At 50.2% G+C, this 19,799-nt stretch overlaps 6 protein-coding genes; 3 read left to right on the plus strand and 3 right to left on the minus strand.

Moving 5' to 3' along the window:
• Window positions 1-25: 25 nt before the first annotated feature.
• On the plus strand, window positions 26-1,249 carry RCC_08031 (related to salicylate 1-monooxygenase; the record flags this gene model as incomplete). The annotated part of the gene is made up of 1 exon (XM_023773283.1): window positions 26-1,249. One exon carries the CDS (start codon window positions 26-28, stop codon window positions 1,247-1,249), a length of 1,224 nt encoding a protein of 407 aa, XP_023629051.1.
• A 1,423-nt stretch (window positions 1,250-2,672) lies between these two features.
• RCC_08032 (uncharacterized protein) lies at window positions 2,673-6,058 on the plus strand (the record flags this gene model as incomplete). XM_023773284.1 has 4 exons in its annotated part: window positions 2,673-5,179; window positions 5,234-5,391; window positions 5,451-5,587; window positions 5,642-6,058. 4 exons carry the CDS (start codon window positions 2,673-2,675, stop codon window positions 6,056-6,058), a joined length of 3,219 nt encoding a protein of 1,072 aa, XP_023629052.1.
• A 313-nt stretch (window positions 6,059-6,371) lies between these two features.
• On the plus strand, window positions 6,372-6,700 carry RCC_08033 (uncharacterized protein; the record flags this gene model as incomplete). XM_023773285.1 has 2 exons in its annotated part: window positions 6,372-6,396; window positions 6,453-6,700. 2 exons carry the CDS (start codon window positions 6,372-6,374, stop codon window positions 6,698-6,700), a joined length of 273 nt encoding a protein of 90 aa, XP_023629053.1.
• A 3,740-nt stretch (window positions 6,701-10,440) lies between these two features.
• Window positions 10,441-12,575, minus strand: RCC_08034 (related to phenol 2-monooxygenase; the record flags this gene model as incomplete). XM_023773286.1 has 3 exons in its annotated part: window positions 10,441-11,381; window positions 11,430-11,750; window positions 11,807-12,575. The coding sequence occupies 3 exons, from the start codon at window positions 12,573-12,575 to the stop codon at window positions 10,441-10,443; spliced, it is 2,031 nt and encodes a 676-aa protein (XP_023629054.1).
• Window positions 12,576-13,466: 891 nt separating this feature from the next.
• RCC_08035 (uncharacterized protein) lies at window positions 13,467-16,940 on the minus strand (the record flags this gene model as incomplete). XM_023773287.1 has 5 exons in its annotated part: window positions 13,467-13,862; window positions 13,921-14,057; window positions 14,112-14,251; window positions 14,306-14,410; window positions 14,461-16,940. 5 exons carry the CDS (start codon window positions 16,938-16,940, stop codon window positions 13,467-13,469), a joined length of 3,258 nt encoding a protein of 1,085 aa, XP_023629055.1.
• A 1,324-nt stretch (window positions 16,941-18,264) lies between these two features.
• On the minus strand, window positions 18,265-19,105 carry RCC_08036 (uncharacterized protein; the record flags this gene model as incomplete). XM_023773288.1 has 2 exons in its annotated part: window positions 18,265-18,793; window positions 18,909-19,105. The coding sequence occupies 2 exons, from the start codon at window positions 19,103-19,105 to the stop codon at window positions 18,265-18,267; spliced, it is 726 nt and encodes a 241-aa protein (XP_023629056.1).
• Between the last annotated feature and the right edge of the window lie 694 nt (window positions 19,106-19,799).

The raw sequence follows: 19,799 nt of genomic DNA on the forward strand, positions 1-19,799 counted from the left end.
AACTCAACGGGTCAATACAATCAGCATGACCACTCTTAACGTCCTTATCAGCGGAGCGGGAATCGCAGGTCCAGTTCTAGCCTTCTTCCTGTCGCAAGCTGGCCACAAAGTCACCATCATCGAGCGTTCTCCTACACCTCGCCTGGGAGGACAAAGTGTTGATATCCGTGGCCATGGGATCTCGCTTGTCCGTCGAATGGGAGTTGAAGCGGCTGTTCGCTCTCACATCACCAATGAAAAGGGTATGATGTTTGTGGACGACCTAAACCGGAATAAAGGAGCCTTTCCTGTTGGAGACGGAAAGGGATTCACCTCTGAGGTGGAGATTATGAGAGGGCATCTTGCCAGTGTCTTCTACGACGCCACCAAGGATGATGTGGAGTATGTGTTTGGAGAGTGTGTGAAAACCATCAAGGAGGACACTGATGGGGTGGAAGTGGAGTTTGAGAATGGCTTGCCATCAAGACGAGTTGATGTGCTTGTGGGTTGTGATGGGTTGGGAAGCCGTACGAGGAAACTAGCATTCGGTTCTGAAATTTCGAACGCTGCCATCAATGATCTTGGACTCTGGTCTTGCTTCTACACCATTCCATACCAGCCCGAGGACGATGGCTGGGCTCGATGGTTCCTTTTACCACTCCGAAGAAGTATATTGTTCAGACCCGACAACAAGAAGATCAGTCGACCAAGCCTCTCTTGCATGCCGGAAGACGACAGATTCGACAAGGTCATGAAAGCAGACGTCAACACTCAAAAAGCACTTTGGACAGAGCTCTTCTCAGACTTGACCTGGAAGAAGGACAGACTTCTCGATGGCCTCCAACAGACAGATGAATTCTACATGCAAAAGGTAGCGCAAATCAAGCTCCCCAACGGCTGGTCCAAAGGCCGAATTACCCTGGTCGGCGATGCAGGATACTCGCCATCTCAGGTAACTGGAATGGGAACCACACTCGCCATTGTGGGAGCCTACATACTCGCTGGAGAGCTCTCGAAAAATACAGATGATGTTCCTGCAGCACTTCAGGCTTATCAAATTGGGATGAAGGACTTTGTGGATCGTGCGCAGAAGTTGCCTCCTGGTGTGCCTTGGATCCTTCATCCCAAGTCTGCATGGGGAATCTGGCTGGCTCATCTGATCTTTGGATTCGTCAGCTGGAGTGGACTTGCGAACTTGTTTGGTGGTGAGCCGCCTGCGAGTGGCATGGATTTGCCGGAGTATATATTTAGGGAGGAGATTCAGTCATGATCTACAGAATGTCAAGCTGTATTTTAATATGGAGCGTCACGACCATTGCGATGAGCGCAAAGCATTACCAGGTAACAAATCCTTGACGAGCGAATCATTCACGGTGCTTTCATTCATCACTGGAGATTCATCGAAAACAACATCTACGGACATTATCGTGGCCGGAGTCGTTGCTCTCATACTGACGGGCTGCAACTCCAGATGACACCGCCATGAACGAAGAGACTTCAAAATGACCTTTTGAGGCTTGTGGCCAGCGGTACGCTGCTCAAGTACCTCATGCAGTGTACATATCGGCCTGCTTGGGCTACTGCTTGGGGAATCTGGTCATTCGTTGCATTTCTCACAGCAATAACATTCCGTTCAGTGGGAGCAGAACCATAACCAAATGCCCTTTACTGGATGCCGATAGACCTTATTATCCCGCCTCCACAAAGCCGACTGAATGGAATAGCAAAGTTCCCACACCAATACTCAGGTCATTGGGCAATATTCGCCTTATTCACATACGATGTAGTCGAACGAGCTGGAGAAGCAGGGAACAATACCATTTTGCGACATTGCTGTAAACTGGGGAGGCTTGTCCTGCTGATAGAAGACAGACAGAAGCATCCGAGACAGACATGATACCGAGATAGCAAATGACGATTCCATGCGTACTCCAGATTTCCGATCTAGCGAAGCAAGAGTCCTTCCTCATCGCGATGAATCTCCCATGCACACACGAAGGCACTTCGAAGCATTTCAGGAAAAGCTCTCCACCTGCCAAGATCACTCAATTAGAAGATCCAAAATCCTATTTCCTTCTAGGCCATCCCAACTACCTGGACTCTGCACTCTCTCTCCCAATACCGGCTCTGCGGGTACTGGCTCATCTATGCCCAACTTTCCGCTTTCTGTTATGAGTCGCGGTAAGAGGATCAAATCATCGTTCATCCTGCGCAGAGTATCGATCGGGAAGCTCTGCGTAGGTAGATGGCGCCCGCCTAGAAGACCTGACTGCCGCTATCCCGTGCCTCTCCTGGCCTTCACTTCCATCTCGGCGACCTTGGACATCTGAACGATGATCGACACATGAATCTGAGATGCGGAACTGATGCCCGACTCTGGCGAGGATTCGACAGAAGCAGTCCCTACCGACGAGCATTGAGCGCCGGCAGCACAGAATTTATCGTACCTCCGGAAATCCCACCGGCTTTCCTCAAGCTGTGACCTTCCCACAGAAATTCTTCATTCGGATGCGTTTGATGAGTTCGTTCGAAGAACAAAGGGGGGGGGTCCCAAAGCGTCAATATCGACATTCGTCCCGATGCGGTATTCTCCATGAAGTCCCATTTCTAACAAAGAACAAATACAAGAGTTCCGTCTTGGATCCACATCCACAGACCATCCATCAAGAATTTATTGCTTCAAAACAATAATCATGTCAAATCTCCCATTAAGCAGCGCAGGCGGTGGCGCAGATAGGAGAAGATCGAGCCGGAACGCAACATCGCCAGGCGGTGGGGTCGGATCACCAATGTACGGCGTCAAGAGAGCATCGACTCCGGAGCCACAGTCAGCGAGGAAATCTCCCAGGAGGTCAACGTCATCTTCGGCTGCTGGAGCGGGCGCTATTTCTTCGAGGGACAGCGTAGGAGCCTTGCCAATGGCATCTTTACAGCTCACATCTCCAAGAGACAGTGATGCAGCTGCTCTGGACGGCGAATCCGACACTATTGAACAAACACAACCTCTATCTCCCGAAGATGCAAGACCAGCCGAATACGCGGTCCGCACGATGTTCCAGCTACCGCACGATGCCCTAGGAAACGACGATTTAGCTCAGTTAGGCATCAGCAACTTCTGCACACGATACGTTAAAGGCATCATGAGCAAAGAAAGATCCGATTCAGAGGATTGTTTCGAAATGGTCTTTTTACTACTCAAAAAATATGGCCCGGGCGAAATTTGGCAGCATGCCTGGCCGATTGATACATATCTCAAGTGCGGTGTGGATTTTGGCGGAGACTGGGATGATCCATATTCGCAGGCGGAAGTGGAAAGTCGAAGATCTAGGGCGAGGGAGTTGGAGGTCATTGGTGCGTCGAGAGATGATATTGGAAGTTTTGCTTCGCTTTGTGAAGATGCTAAGAAAGCTGGATCGCTGTACTCGTTTCAGACTTTGCCTTCTTTATTTAGCTCGGGGGCGGAAGGTGTCAATGCCACTGTTGCTCGCTTCTTACATCAATTGAAGAGGGTGACATGGTCGGCATTGGAGAGCATCAACAATGATGCCCGTTTGGTGAAGAAGTACGCTACTTGTCGGAAATGGGGCCAGGATTACATTTCCGAGGCGAACAACTTGGAGAAAGAGACAATTTTGGAATCTGAGAGCGGTGAGCGTCGTCCAATGTCACCTGGAGGATGGGACTTTCGTCTTCAATGGAGACTTATGGGGAAGAAGTTTGCTGCAGGGAGACCTACGACTGAAGATCAAGTGCAGTATGATGCAATCCTTCTCTACGTGGAAGAGCTTTTCACACGCTACGGAACGCTGCAACTTCCACAGCCCAAGAGAGTCGAAGGATCAAATTTTGATTGTAAAGATTTTTGCGACACCATGTGGAAAGCGCTTGAAATTGAGCTCCAAATGAGCGTCGACCAAGTTTATGAAAGGTGGAAGGGAGTCCTCGGCGAAACCACCGATCAAGATGAACGCGGGAAGCTCAAGTCAAGGTTTACGATAATGCACACTCATGTCGAAGCGGGCTGGGCGTATGGTCTGGAGAATCGTCGTCCAAGAGAGCATCTCTGGCTGAGCATCGAAAGACGTCTCAATGCACTGGGGCTTCCATCGACTGTAGCAGCAGAGTTCCGCCGGCTTTCAAACATGGCTCATATTCTGGCCGGCAGTGGAATCTTTGTGGCTCCTCCGATTCTTCTTCCGGGCGTCGGAGCAGCCGAATATGTGTTTGAAGTCCTTGGACCGGCTTTCGTTGAGTACGAGTTGGCGTACTGGGGTCCGATCTGGGACAGCTTTGCCATCAGAAATCCCAACATGTACATGCAGCGGTCTGACCTCATTGCTGCAAAGACACGCATGTGGGACAAGGCAAGATCCGATAATGGACCTATCTATGGACCAGAACAGGAAGATTGGAGGATGATGTGGGAGAAGCTGCGAGATACATTCGAGGCTCCAGATCCTTCAAGTGTGCTCGCTGGTCGATTCCGAGATCTGCATCAGGAAGTAGAGGGGCTTGTGGAAATCTTTGGAGCCTTTGTAAGGCCGAGATCCTCGCGGGGAAACTTTGTGTATTCCGAAAAGAACTTCGCCGCGCTCACGCGTTCGGTGAGAAAGAGGATGTCTTCGGCGGCAAAGAAAGCTTGTACGCAGTTTCAACACGTGGCTGTGAACGAAGAGGAGAGGCCTGCATACGAAGCCCTTGTTGGGACGCTGCAAACCAACATCCGTAAAGGAGGGCCATACTTTGCACCTTGGAAATTGCCTGTTATACTTGAATCTGATAAAGATCCAAGAGCAAGAGGTAGTGGAACTGATCGAAGTGGCTTGAAAGGTACCTGGAAGTTCCAGGGGAATGTCGGTAAAGGTGGTTTCGGTCAAGTCAGCAGCTGGCATCAGATCGATGAGAACAACAACGTTATTGATCGTTTGATTGTGAAAGAGGCATACACGCCATACACGACGGCGTGGGATGATCCAACTTGGTGGATTGGAGACGTCGATCTTCGCCGTCCCAAAGAGTACTTCTTCGCCAAGTATCTTGCTGAGCTGCCAGGTGGATCTTGTATCACAAAGCCGAGAGCATATGCAATCTATGAGGGCATCAAGATGTACAGATTGTATATGGAGTATTGCCAGCATGAAGACTTGCTCTTTATACTGCAGCAGCACATCGTAGCAGGCAGAAATTCCGGGGCGATAGTGTAAGCATGACCCTCCTCTTGTTGGTATCCCAAGTTGACTGACTCTTGTTCTAGTGCGATTCCAACTCGAATGCTCTGGGCCGTGTTTGAATCTTTGATCGGTGCCTTGTGTCTGATGCGCGATGGATGTTTGCCAGGCGGATCGCCTCCCACGCCGCGCAAAGACGAGACCTTTGAACGCATGATGCATTTGGACATCAAGAATCCCAACGGTAAGCTGATTCCTGTTCATTGCCCTTCAGAAGGTGTCTTGCTCACATCGCCATCTCAGTCTTTCTAGCTCGTTCCAGCCCACTCGAGTGGCCTCAACTCCCGAAAGCAAAGCTTGGCGATTTCGGACTGGCTTGTTTAGAGACAGACAAAGATTCCGAGAAAACGAGCAAGGGCACGCCTGGTTGGAAGGCACCGGTAAGAGGTTCTTGTGTGTATTCACCGCCGTGCCACCGCTGACTTTTTTCCCAGGAGCAATTCGATTACGAGGCCAAGGGCGTTGTATCCAGGTTCGACCGACAGCCAACCACGACGGCCGCTGACGTGTGGGGAGTTGGGCGTATCATGTTGTCCCTGATGAACGTCGAGCACGTGAAGGAAGAGGATGCATACACGTACGCGGAGGGGGTTCCCAACCTCAAATTCAAGAGTTGGGTACGACCCCTTCACACAGCGAAGCTCTGTAATCTGGTTGAGAGATGTTTAGCAGAGCTTCCTGCAGATAGAGCAGACTGTGCAGAGATGTGGAGTGACATTCGGGAGCATACCACTTCAACTGATCACCCTTCTGGTGTATCCTTCAGGAATAGGATGCCTGACACGGAGGAGGTGCTGCACTTCAGGGACAATCTGCCGCTCAAGTTGACATCGCGAGCTGGCAGCGCGTGATCTTATTGTGGGCTTTTGATGGCATTGTTGCCTGTTTCTTGACATGCAGGGTCATTCTGGGGTTAGAATTGGTGGTACTAGCGCCTTTACTATATAAATTCTGTTCTTTCAGCTTCACTTTCGCTTCTCCATCGACACAACATCGACCATCACCACCACCACTACCACCACCACCGCCGCAACAGCAGCAGCAACAACATCAGCAGCAGCAACAACATCAGCAGCAGCAACAACAACAGCAGCAGCAACAGCAGCAACAACAGCAACAACAGCAACACCAACAGCAACACCAGCAGCAGCAGTARCAGCCAAAATGGCTTGTCAGACCTGCGACGACAGTAAGTTCACATCCAGCAAGCTTCTCAACGTGAATTTCGCTAACACTCGCTCGTAGTGGAGCAGGAGCACGCGGCGCTGGTGCGCCTGCTGCTCGAGAAGGACGAGGAGCTCCGTCGCTCTCAGGGCGAAGTTGTGCATCTGGACCGGCTCCTGGAGAGGGAGAGGCTGATCTCGGCGGGAATGGCGGTGACTCTGGCGGAGGCGGAGGCGGAGAATGACCTCCTGGCGAGAGAGGTGGCGGCCTTGCATGCGGCGGCGGCCGCAGCCGCCAACACCACCACCACCACCAACAACAACCCGTGAAGGGATTTTTTTTTGGGGCTGCGTGTTGTGTGCTGGGGGGGAGTTTTGGGGGGGAGTTTTTTGTGTCTGTTCTGCGTGTGTGAGGGCTCCGCTGGAGCAATAGCTCCACACCAATCGAATGACCGTTCCGCCTGTTTCACTATCCATTGTCTCCTGTGACTCTCGCTGTTGTTTCACGCGGTCTATGCTGTTGTTGAGTGCACTCTATCTACAATAGCTCGCTGTATTGTTGAGGGAGTACTAGAGAAGAACATGGACATGGGGAAAAATGAACATTGTCGATTTGGGAAGATTTCGACGGAGCAATAGCTCCACACTAATTGGATGACCGTTCTGCCTGTTTTTACTCTCCATTGTCCCCAATTGTGTCTCTCACTGTTGTTTTACGCGGTYTATGCTATTGCTGAGTGCACTCTATTAACAATAAGTCGCTTTCTTGTTGAGGGACAATTGGAGAAATGGACATGGACATTGGGAAAAAAATAGGGAATTCTCGATTTGGAAAGATTTCGTTGGAGTAATAGTTCTACACCAATCGAATAACCGTTCCGCCTATTCGTTATCTATTGTCCTCTGCTATGACTCTCACTGTTGTTCTAAGCAATCTATGCTATAGATGAGCGCACTCTATCCATAAATGCTCACTGTATTGCTGGGAACGAATTGGAGAAATGGACATAGACATGGAGGATTCTCGGTCTGGAAAGACTTCGATGAAATAAAAGCAGCACAAATATTCGCCTGTCTATTATGCATGTTACTGTGACTCTCACTGTTGTTGTACGCGGTCTATGCTATAGATAAGTGCACCCTATGAACAATCGCTCGCTGTGTTGTTGGGAAGGGATTGGAGAAATGGACCTAGAGGAAACTTTGAGAATTCTCGATTTGGAAAGACTTCGATGAAATAAAAGCCWCCACAAATTTGAACGAGCAATTCGCCTGTCCATCATGCATATTACTGTGACTCTCAGYGTTGCTGTACGCGATCTATGCTATAGATGAGTGCACTCTACCCATAATAGCTCTCTGTCTCGTTGGGAAAAGAGTGGAGAAATGGGCACAGAGAAAAATCAGAGAATTCTTAATCTGGGAAATTTTAATAGAGCGAAAGCCTCCCACCAACATGGATGACCATTTCGCTTGTCTATTATGCATTTTAACATGACTCTCACCATCGCTCCACGAACTCTGTGCTATAGTGAAGCGCACTCTATCAATAAAAGCTCGCGTTCTTGTCGGAGGGAAAACGGAGAAATGGACATGATAGAAATGGATAATTCTCAACTCCTCAGAGCTGTCGATATGTGGATTATCCGTCAGGACAAGGCATCTTCACTCATCTCCATAATATTTCGAGGCCTCGCTCTCTCTACAGGCTTGATAATTTGGAGCCTATTAGGATCCCTACTACTAGCATAGTGGCCGTTAATCGTGCGAGAGAGCAGTTCAGGGCGCTGCTTTTGTTGATGATTTCCCATATCCACAGCTCTGCGAGTTCACAAGATTTGGTCAGAAGGCCATCTGCAAGAATGGTAGTGGCCGATTGGACTACGCTGATAGTTAAGCGTGACGCCGGCACCGGTGTCGGTGTTGTCGGAGGTAGGAGTGGGGATGAGATACCGTCTGCAAGACTGGTTATGGCCGATTGAACTGCGCTGATAGTTGAGCGCGACGCTGGCGCCGGTCTTGCCGGAGGTAGTCTTGCTGGAGGTGGAAGTGGGAATGAGATACCGTCTGCATGAATGCTAGTGGCCGATTGAATTGCCCCGATAGTTGAGCGCGACGCTGGCGCTGGTCTTGCTGTGGGTGGAAGTGGGATGAGACGCAGTTTGCAAGAATGCTAGTAGCCGATTGAACTGCACCGATCGTCAAAACCTTCGATGTTGCTGGAGGTGAGGACATCTTTGGCATGTTGTTATAGGTTTGAGGAAGAGCCAACAACCTTCAGAGCAGAACAGAGGGTGATGAGAGTGCCTTACACTGCTGCGGGAAAAGTGAAGGAATAGACATGACTGGAATCTTGTTTTCGGGTTGATAATACGACTGGGCCACAACCCAGCATCAAAACGCCTACGATTTCCCAAGATCTCTCGCGCCGACGCAGAGGCCCGCGGTCTTCCACCCACCACCACCACGAGACGACCTAGGAAGAAGGAGCAGAAGATGGAGCCCACGTATCACCTGCTGCCGCCGCCATCAATGACGGCGACGACGACTTCGACGACTCTGGTGCCTTGACTTCCGCGATCCTCCATCGCTTCCGGGCTCTGCTATCGCCGCGGCTGCTAAGGGGCAAGAAGAAGACGAAGAGGAATCTGCTGCGGTTGCAGGGTATGACCCTATTGCTCGTCGCCTGCCGGAAACCTCGCGTGATCAATCCTCTGCGAAGGGATTGCGGCCAGAACTCAAGTGGACTACCACGCTCATTCTTGGAGGTGGCTGCTGCTGCCTCCGCTGAGGAGTAGAAGCGGGAAGAGGAAGAGAAAGAGGAAGAGGAAGAGGAAGAGGAAGAGGAGTCTACTGTGATTCCTGGGCGTGGTCGTCATGGATCTGTTGCTCGCCGCTCACAGGATCTTCCGGATGGCAGATACTTTACGATGAGACCGCTGCCGGGGTTTGAGTAGGCTTTCATGCTCAGTCCTAGAGCTCATCATTTCACGCCTCTCTCGTTGTCGTTTCTCACGCGTTTTCAGATCGGTAAGCACACAATCTCTTGTTACCTGGTACGGAGTGAGGCGGCGAAGGTGACGCAGCCGAAATATCTGGAACTTGAACTGGGTGAAGATTGGCATTTTCTGGGAGATAGTACGAAGGTGCATATCAAATATCCTTGCCGCTCAGCCCCAGCTTCCACGGAATCAAGTCTCGATCATGTCTATTCAATAGATTGTCAAGCTCTATTCATACGGTACTCATACTTTGACCAATACCAGTCCTACGGAAAGCCCGTAGGGGAATCTAAAAAATCAGCACTCGTCTCTCTTGAATGTGGAGGAGACTTTCTATGTATTGGGTGGTCAACACATGCAGAAGGCGACTTCACCACTCCACTGGCAGTGACCTTCTTCGGAAATGACGTTGACGAGACTGTGCACCTTGCCAGCTAGCATCCGTGTAGCCATTCCGGGCACTGCGATTGACACTAACAAAGACCGAGCTTCACTTCGTCCAGGACTCCGCCGCTGGCAAATTACATACCGTGCTCGATTTTTACATCTCGATACCCAAGATGCAGCACAAGTCGACACTCTACCTTCTATCCCATTCATTCTCTCATGGTTTATCTACCGTGGCAATACAAATTTATACTGCGGGACGGCAGCTCAAGACTACGAAATTCTTTGGTCCGATAGGCAGTGAACAGGAGAATCGGATTGAGTCCGCAATTTGATCCTTTGGAATCTGCATAGTTCGATTGATAGAAAGGGATTTGCGGAACTCTCATTTTCTGCAGAGACGAAAGTGAAAGTTCCGATCCCTCCCAGGTCCTCGTGATATGTTGCGAAGCTCAACTCCGAAAGTGAAGCCAGGCCACTTTGATCGTCATCCCTGAGGATGAAAGCAGTAGCTTTACATCGCCATCGGTAGGCAAGAAGGCCTTTGATAGACCATTCAAGGCTCGATGCGACTTCCTGTGAGATCGACGGACGCCATTCTGTGTCATGGTAGAAAGAAATTGTACTGTATCAAATGATTTCGTTGCAAAGAGAAAGATACATTGACATATGATATCAAAGTTATGCATGTACGCCATGTTGCAGGTCGTTCGGCAAACCATTCTGCGAGCCGTCCTGCACACCATTCTCCTTCAAAACCCCATTCAACTTCACGTCCTTCGATATCATAAAAGTAGCCAACCAATCCCGCATCACACTTAAATCCCTCAAATATCCAACCCAAGCAACAACCTGATCAGGCCGAACAAGCACCAGAGCGCCTTGCTCAAGATCAACATCATATGCCCTGTAAGCTCCACCCGTACATTCCTCCGCAAGATCCGTGAAATCTCCAAAGATGGTATCATAATTATACCCATCCACAGCATCATGCGGGAAGAAAGCTGAATGGAAAACCTTCGAATCGACGTCATTGATATTCGCAGAATGGAAAGTCAAGATTTCCGCAAACTTCTCCGGCTGTCGTGTTGAAGCTGATGGGTATTTGTGGATCAAGACGTCAAGGTCTTCGTTCAAGTTGTTGATCCTCTCGAGCTGCTCAGCTTTCGTGACATCGCCAGCRAATACAAGGATTCTCCAGGATCCCGTGGATTCAAGCAGAGACTGTACGTTAGTAGCCACACCATTCGATTGGTTGAAGACGGAAGTATTGGGTACTCGCATCCCAAGTTTGAGCTTCTTGGCAGCTTCTTGATTCGTCTGTTCAGGACCGGCAATTAAAGCGTTTGGAGAGTACATCACACCCGTACCGTTCTGCTTGAGAAGACGATCGACCATGAGCTTGATGTCGTTTGCTGAAGGTTCTTTTCGACTGTCCATGATTTTGCCTTGGATCTGGTCGAGCTCAATGAGTTCGTATGCGACGGGGAGTCGCTCCGTTTGGTAGGTTGAGAGAATCGATGGAGACATTTGGTTTCGTAGTACTGCAGCGATTTTGAAGGCGAGGTTGTACGTGTCTTGCTGTGAGACATTTTGACCTTGACCTCCTTTTGGCGAGTGTGCTGTCATATGTCAGCGATGTATCAATGCTTCGGATGAGAACAACGTACTGTGCACGGCATCACCTGCCAGGAATATCCTATTGGAGACAGAGTAGGTCTTACACATCCTCTGTGCAACTGCGTAGATTGTAAACCAGTCGCAGTACTTGTAATCCATCGTGTACGGAGCCAGAATCTTCCGGGCTGTGGACATGATATCGCTCACGCCTTCCTCAGGCTCATACCCCTTTCGAAGGATGTAGTCATCTGGCAGCTGAACATATACTCTGACGAGACCGAGCTCACGAGGAATCAACAGCGCAGATCCATGCCGAGAGAAGATGTTCGTGACTTTGCGAACGTCGGGAAAGTTTGTAAGCGGTTTGATGTCTGCAGAATGGTCAGCGAAAGCTATGAGCATCGTCTCAAAGAATCCAACCGCTCACCAATGGCGCCCCAAATGGCATCGGTGGTTTCTCCTTCCATGCTCAGACCGAGACTTCTACGCACCCAAGAGTGTGCACCGTCGGCTCCAATAACGTACTTGGCCCGGATTGTCTCAACGCTACCTTCTTTGCCACCAACACTCGAAGAAATCTCATGTGGATCCCCTCCAAACGCATCAATGAAACCTCGCTCCGGCTTCAAACTCCCATCCTCGGCAATACTATGCGCCCCAGTTCGAGGAGATGCAACCTCCGATTTCAGCATATGCCGCACCTTGACCAAGACGGGATACTCAGCAGAGAGATCCGTATCCAGCAGAATCGACTCAGGGACAGTTCCTCTCTCAACTCTAGCACCTCCTCGCACACGAGTAGCCTCAATCATAGCAGCTTCAATAAATCCCTGATGAATAGCCCAAGGCTTCTCATTCGTCCCAGCCTGCTCCTCCATCACAACATTCGTCTGACCAACTCCTCTCGCAAGATCCCTATTCCTAACAATTCCTCCATCCTCGTTATTGGGATCTGGATTCCACATGGAAAATTGTCCGAGAGGAACTCCATGCTTTCGCGCCTTGTCTGCAATCCCGAAACTCTCCCAGATTTCGAGGGTGCGGGTATGAAAACCATCTGCTCGACCGTTGAGAGTCCTGGTTCCTCTCTTGTCGATGATACGGAACGGTATGCCCATTTCAGCAAAATACATGCTGGCCATCATACCCGCGGGCCCAGCTCCGACGATGACAACATCTGTAGTTGATTCCGCCATGTTCGCTGTACTGCACTGCTTGGATCGCCTGGTTTCGATTCTTGGTTCCGTCTACAATTTTTCTCGCTGGCGCTTTTGTTGTTATACACAAGTTGTCAGATGGTGAGCGAGGTCAGCCTCGCACGTGTTCCCACACCTGTGGAGAAAGATCTGCAAACCGTTGCAAGGATAGCCGATGTAGCACAGAATGCTAACCCTAAACATGCCAAGATCTATATCGCCAACATGTGGATTCGGGAAAATCATGCAGCTTGTACGGGATTTCGGCATCTTTACATCCCGGCATGTTCTTGAAGTTGGATTTGAAGACACATGATATCCTTTGCTTGGATTTGGAAATGCGTGCTCGGAATATAATGTGCTCGAAGGGTTCAATCATTCACTTACTTGACCATGCTGGGATGCTGGGCCGAACAAACTCCCGAGGATTCCGCCAAGATAGGACTACTGCGCAGATACCGTACCTACGATAAAGGATTCCGGAACCGGAGCTACGGCAAGCCGCTCAAAGTGCGAGGGCCGTTGCAGGTTTTGAACACTGCGGACTCTTGTACATCGCGGATCTCTTGAACACTGCAGATCTTTTGAACACTGCGGACTTTGGGAACATCACGGATCTTTGGTGGACGTTTCTCTAAGCTTAGCACACAGCCCATCCTCATAGGATAACACAGTACATGTAGGAAGGGAGGCGACTGTGCCGGAGTCTCATCCATGCATGAAGCCTTCGCATTCAGAACTACGCACCTAAAAAGTGGCCATCACATCCCATCTACCAACAGATAAACCCAGACATCCATAATATCCATTCCAACAAGCCTTCAAATTCAAGAAATATTCACGCCTTGACAGATCCATTCTCTGCACCATGAGTCGTCCACATCACGCTTACTACGGTGGATTCGCAAAAGCAACATAAACATCCCTCATAAAATCCAAAACCTCAACCTCATCATCCCCAGGCCCAGCAGTCCTACAATCCCCCCCACCCCTAAAAATCCTCCCATCAACACTCTCCCGCAATTCCTCAATCGTAGGTCGTTCAGCAGCAGTCTTATTCAAACACCGCGCGACCAAAATAATGAGTTCCCGGGGACACTCCGACGAGCAGCCGGCCATTAATTCCGCCTGGGTCAGCTCGGTGTTGTAATCGAAGATAGGGTAGTTGGGGGTTAGGGACATGAGTGCATGCATTGTTCTTCCTAGAGCCCAGATGTCGGCTTGAGGGCCCATGGGGTTTAGAGCTGCGCGAGCTGTGCGGCCTACAGTGGCGTATGCAATCGCTTCCTGTGAGGGAGAGTTAGAGTTTATTGTGGGAGAATGGGATGTATGTGTTGCAACTTACAGGAGCGGTAAAGCCTCGAGTTCCCATTCCGACGTCGAAAGCATCGCCGTCTGTCATCCTTGTCGCTTGTCCGAAATCGCCCAGTTTAGGTGTTGGGATACCTGTCCAATTGGTAGCATGTGCATCTGCGAGAAAGACTAGATACGATCATGTCAGCGTTCCGCTTGGGCTATTTGTTGCTGCGAGCTTACTGTTTGGAGGCTTGAAGTCGCGATGAATGATTGCAACATGGCCGGCCACAGCCGGAGCAACATCCGTTCCGAATTTCATATATGACAAGGCAGAGACTAGTGCGTCGATGACAGCCCAGAGTAGCCTTATAGGTAGCTCACTATATCAACCATCAGCTCCAAACACTGCGATCAAAGCTCGATCAAGTACTCACTACACCAAGGGCGTGCCATCGCTCGCCACACGATTCTGCGCACTGAGACTTCTGTAACGTCTGATGAGGCTGTCGAGATCGCCGTGTCGACWATACTCCATGTACCTGCAAGAAGGTCAGCATACTTCACATCAATCCAGAGTCACATCGCTTACACTCTGTGCATTCTCCGACCCTCGTAAACACCATATCCTTGCGAAGCCACGGTATTATCGCAGCCCGGTAGATTAGATAAGTATCCACTGATATCCTCCTCCTTCACAACTCGACGACACATCTCCCCAACCCAGTACGTTGCCACATTGAAGTTGTCGTCCAAATAACTCTCTTTGACAATCATTCGATCCAGAACCGCACCAGTGTTGCTATACTGATACCATAGCCCAGCATGACCGAAACCTCCTGCTCCAGTCGTGCCCTGGAAATGCCAGTGGCCGGCAATACCGCTACGGTCTCCTCCAAACCCTAAATCGAAGGCCACTTGTGCGCCTCTACTCAGCGCGACGTTCGGACTTTCTTCGTGTAGCGGATAATCCAAACCTCTCCTCTTGAGTTGATCACGACGATCTCGGCGTAGATTCTGCAGGAACATATCATTCGGGTCGTCGGCGCGGTAGACCGTGGTTTCGTAGAAGGTCCAAATCTCATCTGCTTTCGCGGTCATCTCCCTTTCCATATCCAGGACAAGAGAGAGACAAAACACATCATCCAAGGGATTTTGACGAATGCGGCCGTCCATCAGGAGGAAACCGAACCTGGTGCGAAAGTCCAACACACGATGGGAAATGTCTCTGAATCGAGCTTTCGTGTTCAGGGAAAGAGGAGCATTGACTAGAGCATCCACTCTCCTTGCGAAATCACGCCATTGAGCATCACGCTCCATATATAATGGTCCCACTGCAAATTCAGGCAGGAACCTTTGGGCGAATAGGGCGGTGTGAGTTATCGTTTCCTGCCCAAGTTCGAGTTTCCTTTGTTGTGCAATATCCCACAGACATAAGACTTCATATTGGTCTTCAGTATCAAGTCGGAATTGGGCGTCATCTAGGAATCGCTCCGTGGCGATACCATCCAGGGCTGGCAATTGGACAAACTTCTTTCCGGCAATCGCATTCAGAGCCGCAGCTCGCACTACTTCGAACTGGGCAAGGTCCTCGACGGATACGTCAACCCTCTGCCGCAGGTCTACATTTCGCCATAACTGGTCGAATTCGGCCTGGGTGGAGGGGTAATAAGGCCATCGACCTCCGTCGACAATACTGATCATCTGCCGATATTCGTCGTACCGCTGCGATCGGACGAGAAGCGTTGGTCCTTGCTGTATGAAGTCTCGCCACGTTACTCCGACAGATACAATGCAAGCCACACGGAGTGTGATAGTATGCGTCTCGAGAGCAGTACAGAAGGCAGCATAAGTGATTGTGCGGTTCATGTAGTCCGTTATTGGAGTGAGCGGGTTTGGCAGAGCATATTGATTATGACGATCTCCACATTTGAGCGCATAGTCATGTAAAGCGTCAAACCACCCCGCGGAGCCTTCCCCTCGTTCGAGGTTCACGTCAGCGGTCAAGGAAGACCACCATATTCGGCTGACATCTCTTTCCGGCCTCGCTAGAGGGGCCACTCCAGCGTTGAAGCCAGGTGCCTTGTTTCGGAGGGCTTCTCTCAGTTCATCTCCGGCTTCCTCGCCCATGCGCACCACCATGAGAGCGATTTCATTCCGCCAATTCTCGACGGTTTCGAACAAACCCCTGACGGTATCAATGTAAAATTGTTGGGTGGATGCCGGATCGTAGATCGGGGGTATCAGTCTAATCCCGAAATCATTGACAATCTGCATTGCGTTGGCGAAATGATCCGCCAACTGAGTGACGAGCGCCACTGCAGGCGGAGGTTCATTAGGTCCACCCGGCAGGTACATTCCCACAGCATTGAACCAGCCTTGTATCAGCTGTTCCAAGTCATCCAACGGTTCAGCAGGTAAAGCCCTGTTGGACCATATGGTTGGGAAATCAATGCCTCGGGTGAGATAGACATCAATCGGCCATGCGATTACCCAATCAACGCCCGACCCATGTGCATTCAAAAGTTGATGCATGATAGTATAGCACATATCACTGTCATCTCGATCATGGATGACTGTCCGGTATATTTCGAAAGCGTTGGATGCTCCATCAGTCACCGCTTGCTGGACGGCAGATCGAGGATCGACGGGGGGAGGTGGAATAGGCTCCGGTGAATCGTCGCTGTCTTCAAGGGAGGAAGAGTCATCACCAGGTTCAGCCGGTATCTCACCATTCTCGCCGCGGCCTCCATCATCGCCTCCATCATCGCCGCCTCCATTCTCATCCCCTCCGTCGTCTTCATCATCTCCATTTTCATCCCCTCCGTCATCTCCATCATCTCCCCCTCCGTCAACCGGTGCAGCTGGAGGTCCAGCAGCTATGACAGGTCCAGCACCTCCCACAGGCCCAGCAGCCAAAGCTTGCTGCGCCGCATTCGCAATTGGCTGTTTCTGTCTCCTTTTCTTAGCCGGCGGCGGTTGCCAAATGTCCTCGCCAGCTTGCCGTTTACGATTTTCAGCATAATTCCAGGTCGCCAAATCTTTGGCGGCCGCTCGAGTCGGTCGCCCCATTTTGAATTTCGAGCTGTAATATTGGAGATGCGCAGAGTATTCCTAAACTCGAGAGGTTCCCAAGCCAGTTTGACATTTTTGCGGCTTTGTCTCCTTCGCGAGTGCCGGATGCGGATTACATATCCGGGCTCGATCGTCCATATCCTGGTTTTGGACAAAGGAAAAAATTTGAATGGACTTCATTAAGAAGAGTAAGATGGCTGGATAGTGTTGGATGCAAGAAGGAAGTGGTCGAAGAACTCCAAGATGCGAACGGAGGGTTCAAGGCCAAGAAAACTGAGAGGTATGGTCAGCGGTGCCTTTTCCCGGACTCCAAACATGTACTGCGCAGTGTGTGTAGACTTGACTTCCCAAATCCATGATGCATACACATCAATTCTCCAGCAAAGGAAAGCCAAATACCGCATATTCCYGACTCAGAATCAAACATATCCAACCCCAACCTCAAAGCCACTGTGGGCAAGCCAACCCGAACCCTGATCTCGGAACGGACAGCTTAGAAGTCATCCATATTCACCTTCCAAGAACTTCAAGAAAATGATTGACTCAGTAGTAGTCGTGTTTCGATTTCCAGCTCTCTTGGCTCCCAATCGCATCGTGGAAATAATGAGTTTCGCCAGATCTGTCACTAAAATGGAAGTCTCCGAAAGATATCGCCGTTAGTGCTCCTATCCTCCCAAGCCTAGAATACCTTCGCACCGGTCTCTTGTATCCGGGGTTTCTGAAGCCCCAGATATCCAAGAATCGAAAAGATGGTATATCGTAGTTAGTATCACAGCCACAAAAAACCTCAACTACAAACCTGCACTTTCTGAGAGCTGCACCGTTCTACCATTTCCCCTCCAAGCGAATGAATTTCATTCGAAGTCGTGTGGCATTCGCGTCAGTTTCGAATGGAAAGACATGTAGWAGAAGGCGATTGCCATGAAAAGAGTTTGAAGATCGTACTTTGCGAATTTCCAAAGTTGATTCAGTCCTTGCATTTACGCCGCCTTTCCATGGCGAATGTTCTCTGCCGGCTTGGTATGAAAGTCGGAACATCGTTGCCAGGCAGGCGAGTTGAAGATGAGCTTATGCCAGATCAGCAGCCAGGTTCCAAGTCGAAGCGCCGTTTCGGTTGTGTGATCAACTCCAAATTCCGAAGCCGGGAGAGCACAAGGCAAGTCCAATGGGATGATATTCTGGTGATCATCTCTTCCAAGTAAAAGCCGCTTCTCCATCTCGCTGTGCTGCCAGTATTCCATCATCAAAAGGAAAAGTCGTCGTCTCATGCCGCTTCAAAACCCAACCAATTCCAACCCACAGCGCAATGCTCCTCATTGCCTCAGCTGTTCAGCGGTCTCCCCACGTAACGACACTCCGCACAAGCCTCCAAATGTTTCCTCACCTCTGGCTGCTTCCGCACATCCCCAGTCAGAATCGCACCTTTCCATCCCACCCCATTCCTAGTACACAAAGCCGGCTTCACATCCTCGACGAAATTCTCCAATCTCAACACATCGTCCGCCACCAACCCTCTCCCTCCAATTTCCTGGACCAGCATTTGCACCGCATTCTGCAGATAAGCTTCCGCTCGCCAGACGGCCAGCTTGGCGCTATAAGCGGGTCCGGCGTCATCGGCAACATCCATGGAGCTGCGAGTCTGTTTGAATCGGAGGGAGATGGACATTGGTTGGGAAGGGGAGGGAGGGAGGATTGTGAAATGTACGGCAAAATTATAGACGTAGAAAGAGAGGATACGTAAGCGGGATGTGTTGGCATCTCCGATTGCGGTGATCCAGCGGGTCAGGATTTGAGGTGGGGTGAGAGGGTGATAGGAGGAGTGAATGTGGTTACGGAGGTCGAGCATAAATCTTGAGATTCCCATCAGCAAGTGAAGATGAGTTTGAAGAAGGAGATGGTGGGAAGAGGAGAGAGAGGGAGAGGGGTAGTGAAAGAAAGTGAGTCAAAGTGAAGAGGTCGACGTACCGATTCCTTCCGTAAAACACATCCAAAGCTTCATCACGGATCTGATGGGAGACCTTGGTGATGCTGGGCTGATGGATCTCTTTGGGCATATTGGCGATGTCAATCCAGGAGAAAGTGCGGGAGTATTCGTAGATTTTGTCTCTTATCTCGCGGGGCAGATCCAGCAGCCGGAGCGCCCGTACGCCTTGCGGTGGCATTCTTGCAATGAACTTCTCTCAGTCTTCTTTCTGAARGATTCAGTGGAGAAAAATAGACGTTGTGGATGTGATTGTTTCTGCAACTGAGGACGAGAAATAGAAGTTGAGGATCAAGCCAGCCGATCAGGTCCGGGATGAGAGGAAGCTGTGTCGGGTGTGAAAGTGGTGGGATTGTAGGTCAAAGAAGGAAGAGCGAGTGATGAGGTGAGACGGCTTCGCTCTTGTACGCTGCGACTAAGTATCTTTTCCTGTTGGCATTCAAGGAGCAAGAACTGCGATGAATGTCCTTGTTCCAATATGAGAGTACCTAGGCAGATCTTGTTCATCCAGGACGGCGGTCGCAAGGCGAGTTGGACCAGGACATTCGTCGTCAAATGCGATCGATTGCTGGACAGGCATCGCGAGACTCATAACCATTGAAGAAGCATCATACAATTTTTCACAGAATGTCGTCGCAGAATCCCCATGATCTTTACAAGATGGGAAACAGGTGAAGAGACGGAACGAAAAGTCACCAGAAATGGAGGCGGTCAAAGTCAAAGCCCGAGCCCGGCAAGTTTTCCCACGACTTTGGAAGGATGCAACTGCGAGATGAGAGCATGAGGTGACGATGTCAAACCAGAGAAGAAATTCGCAACGGACACGTTGCTGCTGTGACTGTACTACTGACATGAAGTGTACGCAACATCATGAA

This window comes from Ramularia collo-cygni (assembly GCF_900074925.1).
Source record: "Ramularia collo-cygni strain URUG2 genome assembly, contig: RCC_scaffold13, whole genome shotgun sequence".
Lineage (NCBI taxonomy): Eukaryota > Fungi > Ascomycota > Dothideomycetes > Mycosphaerellales > Mycosphaerellaceae > Ramularia > Ramularia collo-cygni.